At 44.6% G+C, this 6,866-nt stretch overlaps 1 protein-coding gene across 2 annotated transcripts; it reads left to right on the top strand.

Annotated features, from left to right (window-relative positions):
• Positions 1–505: 505 nt before the first annotated feature.
• On the top strand, positions 506–4,503 carry LOC125530351 (uncharacterized). 2 transcript variants are annotated; one of them, XM_048703007.2, is made up of 3 exons: positions 523–1,058; positions 3,485–3,573; positions 4,170–4,503. In XM_048703007.2, the coding sequence occupies exons 1-2, from the start codon at positions 611–613 to the stop codon at positions 3,547–3,549; spliced, it is 513 nt and encodes a 170-aa protein (XP_048558964.1). In that variant the 5' UTR covers positions 523–610; the 3' UTR covers positions 3,550–3,573; positions 4,170–4,503. The 2 variants fall into 2 exon arrangements, with proteins under 2 accessions (XP_048558965.1, XP_048558964.1); XM_048703008.2 differs by lacking the exon at positions 3,485–3,573 and having other exon boundaries at positions 506–1,058.
• The last annotated feature ends 2,363 nt before the right edge of the window (positions 4,504–6,866 follow it).

Below are 6,866 nucleotides of genomic sequence, written 5' to 3' on the forward strand. Positions count from 1 at the left end.
GTTGACCTCTAACTCGCAACCTACACTGTTTTTTGTGTTGATCGCATTAGCCCGCAAAAAAGGTGTTGATCGTTTTAACTAAAGTTAAATTTGATGGTTGTTTGTGTTCTTCACGGACTAGTACTAAACTATTACGATGTAAATCCGGATAACACAAACACAACGCGCAAGCATTGGATTATGCAGATGTGGCCGGGATCTCAAACGCGATCGTTCGTTGGTCTTTTCATACAGGCGATGCAATTTTGTATTGGTTCCAAGCTCAGGTGAAACGTTCGCTATGTAGTGAACATCATGACCGACAATGATAATAAAGAAAAGAAGTGGCAACAAGGATGGAGGCATTAGGGGTGATAATTTGTTTCTCCCCTTGCAATGCACGGGTAATTTTGCTAGTTAAAAGAAATAATAAAATGCATCCTTCAGAAATGAGACTTAGAAATTGCATCTCCCTTGACCACGGGTTGGACCCCGCGCGCCAGCCACCGATTCCCTCACTACCGATGACACGCGGGCCCCACGCCCAACCTCCATCGTCTTCGTCTCCGTCCGGGGCGAGTCGCGTGTCAAATCTTCCCATTATCCGCGCGATCCCTAGCCATCTACCACCATGGCTCGCCTCCTCGCGCGAACCCTAACCCTAGGCCGCCCGGCCGCCCCGGGGTCCTCCCTGCAGCCCCACCGCGCCCTCTCAGACAAGGTGGAGCTGATCGAGATCGACCTCTCCGAGGAGTCCGCCTCCTCCACCTCATCGGGCGACTCCGCGGAGGAGCCGATGGGGATGGGGCGCCTGAACGACGCCATCCGCGGCGTCCTGGTGCGGCGGGCCGCTCCGGAGTGGCTCCCCTTCGTGCCCGGGGGGTCGTACTGGGTGCCGCCCATGCGGCGGCCGCTCGGGGTGTCCGATCTCGTCGGCACCGTCGTCTACAACGCGAGGGCCGCCGTCGACGCGGCGGAGATGGCGAGGGCCACCATGGTTAAGGCCGCGATGACCAAGGAGGAGGCCATGTGCTTCACCACGCAGCGGGGATGGCCATCAGAGGCCTATTTCGTCCAAGGTGAGGTCGATGAGACTTGTTTCGATTGCGAAATGATGATGTGTTATGGGTGCATGGTCTTGGAGCTGAGCTGCCGCGTTTAATATGTGCGCGAAGCACGGAAGGGCGCATCTGCCCCTGATATCCGAAATGAATGCTAAAGCCGAAAAAATTTCAGACGCCTACAATGATGTGTTACGATTCTCTGTCCTCTAGCTTGATACTTGACCTTCTGCAGTTATAAATCACGGACCATTTTGCGCTCTAAAACATGTTCTTGGAATTCTGTTTATTCTCCAAGTGAAATCAATCCTAATCAACCATGATAGACTGTGCATATCATTAGCTTTGGGTTAAATTATGCGGTGCCTGATAAGTTGCTCGCCATGGACATTTGATATGTGTTTGGATGATTTAGTTGACGCTAAATAAATTTTCTTTTCTGCTGTACTACTTCCACCAATGTGAGATTTAGTATGGGAGATATGCTACCTGATGAAACATGTAACTATAAGACATTTTAGGAGGTATAGGAAATTATGAGGATTTTTTCATAGTAGATGGCATAGTTTGTGGGATACAGAAAACAACTGATAAATCGTTTTTCTATGTTCTATTTCATGCTTTTGCCTGTACTACTATCTTATTCTGTTTTGTTCGTTCATTAAATTCAACTGCATGGTTATAGTATGATTGCATGCTTTTAAAATGGATAGTGCAGTTAGTGATTGTGATTTTTTTTCTGGTTGCACATCCAAATACGTGTCACTGTGCTGTATTGATAGTGATTATTTTCCTTAGTATTGTTTTTTTAAGATGAGTGCTCCTTTGTTAGCTTATGCAGGGCATGATGATTCTCATAGCTGACTGTACTTTTAATGCAGTTTTAGGTTAATTAGCCTATGCATCTGCATTTCTGCAAGTTATTTGCCTTTGCCTGATGAATCTTAACCACCTAACGGACCTCCTAATCCACAATTAAATACTAGAAATTTTGCCTTTATGGTTGAAGATAATTAATAAATTCAAATTCAACGCACTGTACATAGGTCGGATTATCATGACTTTACAGTGTATGTGGATGCTCTGAGATCCTCCACATCATTGTCATAAGAAAAAGACTGTTTTTTTCATGAGGTAGTCATTTACTTTGATCTTATTGTCTTTCTATTATGTCTTGCAAGTTACTAGTAATCCTAATAGTATAACTAGGCCCAGGAGTGGTGCCCTTAAGTATTAGCACATTCTTCAGTTGGAGGTTTAACAGTCAGTACTTAGTGAGGTTATAACTAGTATGATTGTATGAAAATGAGAATGATTCGCATACGACTTAAATGACTTCATATGTATGACGGTCGTACAACAGAACACCATAACACCCGTGTACACACTATACTAGCTTCCATGCCCATATATACTCACAAACGCTCGTCCTGTTTCTTATGGTTTATTTGTGTTCAGTATATGTAGGTTTTGAACTTTGTTGGTCTGACAAACTCATCCTTTGATCTTTTTCTCTCAAAGAGAAGAGAAAGTCCCAAGAGCTTGATTTTTTTGAAGGAGAAACCTCGACTTTTGGTAGAGTCTCTTGTTGTTTCTATGCAGCATTAAATTATTTTTAAATTGGTGAAACATTGTTGTACTTGATCAAGTAATATTAGTGCCATAATGGTGCTTATATTTTCATTTGTCTAGACAATGGTTTTGAGCAAATCGGTAGACATAGAGAAGGATACCCTAGCGGGCCTTAGAATTTGGACTTGATGTGTGAGCAGGCTTCTTCTTTTCCACTCTACGTAGAGCTTGCTGATATTGGTTTGTCATTGTCATGTGATGCCTGTTGTGTCCTACAACCATCATAAGTGAAATATTGAAACATCAGACATCGTATATATAGTGGCGCCTAAATATAGAAAACCTGGGTTAGTTTAGTTGTCTAGTCATGCATTCGACAACTTGGGAGTTGTTTGATAAACATTGGCTGGTGAGATTATTTGATGCTGTTTTCCACTATGAGAATTATGTAGGGTTATATATGATGGGTCTAGTATACTGTGCTACTGCTCCCTTGAGGCCCAAAATGGTTACAATTGTCTTGTACTCCCTCCGTTCTAAATTACTCGTCGCAGAAATGGATGTATCTAGCATTAAAATGCATCTAGATTCATCTATTCCCACGACAAGTAATTTGGAACGGAGGGAGTACCATATATGATTTGGTGTGTGAGGCTTATGTTGAGTACTGTCTGGTTTTGAGTTAGATTTATGTTTTGGAAGAAGTGATGGAGTGATGGTAGTTTGATTACATTGGTTACAGATTATCCATGAGTCTATGAGTTAGTAGATGCATGTGCATCCAAGACCTTGATTGTTAGATTGGGAGCTTCCCCTTTTGGCTGTGATCTTCATTGTTGTTTGGTAGGCTAATAATTAATTTCTGTTAAAAGGGAAAGTTTGGCATCCAGTGAAGAAGTCAAGGAAAAATGCTAAAACTGATGATGAGGAAAGCTAATTTGTCCTTGCAAGTTTACCTGGGGTAAGTTTGCTCACAATCCTTAGGAAAATATTTTATAGTTACTCTATTGGTCTAACTGTCATTGATATTCTATATATGCCACCATTTGAACTCTAGCCTTTAGGTCTGTCTTGTCTTATTGTTGTCATATTATGCAGCCATCTACACACAATATTATCCTATTTATTTATGCATGATCAGATGATGTTAACATTAATACCCTTTTTGCTGGAAAGACTAAAATAATGCAGTAGCTTACCACATTGCATTTGCGATAGACTAAAGTGGATAACTTGCTGGCTCGGATTATCATCACCTGGAATGTGACTGCTGCCACTTTTGGGAAGTGTTATTACAGATAATGTGGCGTAGGGGCCCTTGCTGATTGACAGTAGATACTTGTTCAGTGTTTACATTAGTCTATCTGAAAACATCTGTCCAGTAATCCAGTGTAAACCTTTAATAGTAGGAGAACATGACTTGTTAGCTAACATTCAGATTGAATACCTACAAAATAGTTTGGTAATGAATCATTTTCGCTGCAACCTGAATGGGCTTTTGTCTTTTCTGAGCTTCATTCAGAAGCAAATCTGAGCCTAAGATGTTATGTTGTGCAGATCCCCAGGTGGACACAGGAAGACTCAGCTCGGAGAAGTAAAACCCTGCTGATGGCTGTACATATAGACGATATAGGTGTCTTAACAGACCCTAGCGACAATAATGAGCCGCCTCATCACCCGTCTCTTGTTCGGTAGGTCATGCGTGCTTAAGATGAACACGATGAATTTGTATTACAACACAGCCTAGTGTCATGTGCTCTTTGACTGCTCTCTGAGCTGAAGTTGTATGATGTACCAACTATTCTTTGTGGATTATTTCTGCTTGTACGGGCACCCGTCGGCCCCTCAGCGTCAGTGGGTAATGTTAATACAGATTTCTGCTTGTACCGAACCTGTTGTGCGTTGCCTCTTGCTGCAGAAATCGACGGTTTTAGTTGGTTGATGATGCCCTGGAGTTTGATCGCAGGCATATTTTGTGTAGGAAAAAGAAAAGACTTTTCCTTTCTGTCATTTCCATGTCGGCCACTCCATATAAATTCTATGGTAATGAATGCTTCTTTTTCTTTACTAAAGTTTGAAGTACTGGTAGATCATATTAGACTAAAGTAACTAGCGCCTTGATCAGGGAGAATATTGGTATAGACAAAGGTATAGTACCGTGTCGGCATCGCTGGTTTTCAGAAGTATCTTTATTCTTTTATTTATGTTGCGACCGTTAGGGGTGATGTTGATGAAATGCATACAATTCCAGGTGATGTTGGTTTTGTGCAATTTTGTTGGTACGATTTGTTCCCGCTTATAGTAGTGGTTGACAGATGAGTGTTATAAATTTCTACATGAGGCGGGTGGCGCGTCGCGTCACTCACCTAAGAGCCCCGGTTGATTTTGACAGGATCGCTTTCACTGCTGTTGGTATCCTGGGAGCACCAAACATACCTCGCTTTCCGTAGCTTGGACGTGATTATATATCCCTCCATGGAATTGTTTGCTTTAAACGTAAGAAGCAGCCGTTTCCTTGAAGAAATGTCATAAGACTCCTTGCATTGCTTTCCGTTCGGTGATCCGAGCGCTACTGCTGAACTGCTCCAATGGCCTGTGTATATACACCGGGACTCACTCCTTGCATGGAGAACTCGTTCGATATGCTGAAAGCCATGAGATTGCGCAAAACTGGTATGAAACGAATGGATTTTTAGGGGACGCAGTTCAAACTTTCAATGGGTCAAGTACTATGCCAAGGTGGGATGGTGGGCGTGTGTGTGAGGTGACACCCGTTGAAAGGTGTCCGCCATGATCGCGGCGCACTCCCGCCTCCGAGCGCTTTCAGACCGACGCAGCGGCAGCAGCACTAGTAGAGTAGATCGGGGGCAGCGGGCGCGGCCCGCCTGAACATGCGTTGGGAAACATCAGGTGCATCTGCCAATCCGTCCCTGAGATCACGGCGCTCCCCCATCCATCCATTATCGCCCTACCGTATCCGTGCTGGTAGCAGCAGTGTGTGACATGACATGGCTTATTGGCTTGGGTACAGGCAAAGTCCCAAGCCAGGGCCATGGCTCCTACAACATCTACATGCATCATGGGGTTTGCTTTCCTTCCGCCATTGGAGGCAGGCAGGCTGGCTAGATAGGTCGCTGGCGCCATGTTCGCCCACAGTGCTCGCGCCTTTTCCTCTTTACCTGTCGCCGGCCCTCCAATCATGCCCGCCCTCAACCGTCCTGCTATTGCTATGCTAGAATGTGAAACGCCCAAAGGATTTCAAATAATCTCGGCCCCCTCCCTCCCTGGACGGGCCATGATTTGGCTCCTGCTTTCTCAAGAAAACTGACTGATAATACAATCAAGTGGGAGTACTTAACGGCCCTAAGCTGTACTGGCAGCACCACACTGACGCGCTTCGAGGCTACACTACACCCGTGTGTCGTTTCCTACTAACTAGTGGTCTGGTCTGTCTGACCGATGCATACGCTGGTCTCCGGTGTTCACAACTTCACATACCCCAATAGATGCACATTTGGCAGAGGTCTACAGCCACGCTTAAACTATCCGTCCGAGCCTGGCTATGGCTATGGGCACTTCACCAACCAAGCTAGCCGGTGACCTAGCAGGAGCCTAAATACAACTCACAAATTTTTCAAGATTTTAAATGTGTCTAGTTGAATACTTAGACTCCATATGCCTATGTAATCAATGTAATCCACCCATCCATCCATCCTACTCCTACTATCTATCTGTCTCTCTCTCTGGGTCGCATGTGCCGGAGACCCTTTTGCCTTGTTTTTGTAGGGGGTAGACAGATAGCCGTCCCATTGAATACTCGCACCTGCAGCTGTTTCGTTTCAGGTAGACTGGCTGGCTGAGCTACCCTTTCCTTCCAACTGACGCTCCGACATTCAGTCTACCAGCAGTTGATATCTTCTCCTTTTCAAAGAGCTTACAAAACATCTCGATTTTTTGCTCCCACCGTACATGCTTTCCCGGTGCTTATTTGCAAATTCCTGGCCAGAAATTGTACTGCGTTTATCTAAGACGGCCACGGGCGAAGAAGAGAAGTGCACATGAACTTGGAAGAAAATTGAACTGGTGAAGTCTGAACATGTGCCTCTCAGTCTCATGCACTATTCCGAGGTCTCAAACCGAATCGACAATCGTCGTCTGGCATTGCTCCCCCCTAATCTCATGATCGATCTCGTCTGTCGTTTTCCCGAGGTACTAGCCATCAAAATACTTGACACTAGCTGGGGAATCACTGCA

Source organism: Triticum urartu, chromosome 2A (assembly GCF_056163025.1).
Source record: "Triticum urartu cultivar PI428250 chromosome 2A, HENAU_Tu73, whole genome shotgun sequence".
In the NCBI taxonomy this organism is placed as follows: Eukaryota; Viridiplantae; Streptophyta; class Magnoliopsida; order Poales; family Poaceae; genus Triticum; species Triticum urartu.

Coding starts and splice junctions, on each gene's coding strand:
- LOC125530351 (XM_048703007.2), top strand. CDS start 611: ATGGCTCGCCTCCTCGCGCGAACCCTAACCCTAGGCCGCCCGGCCGCC. Junction 1,059..3,484: donor AGAGGCCTATTTCGTCCAAG/GTGAGGTCGATG, acceptor TTCTGTTAAAAG/GGAAAGTTTGGCATCCAGTG.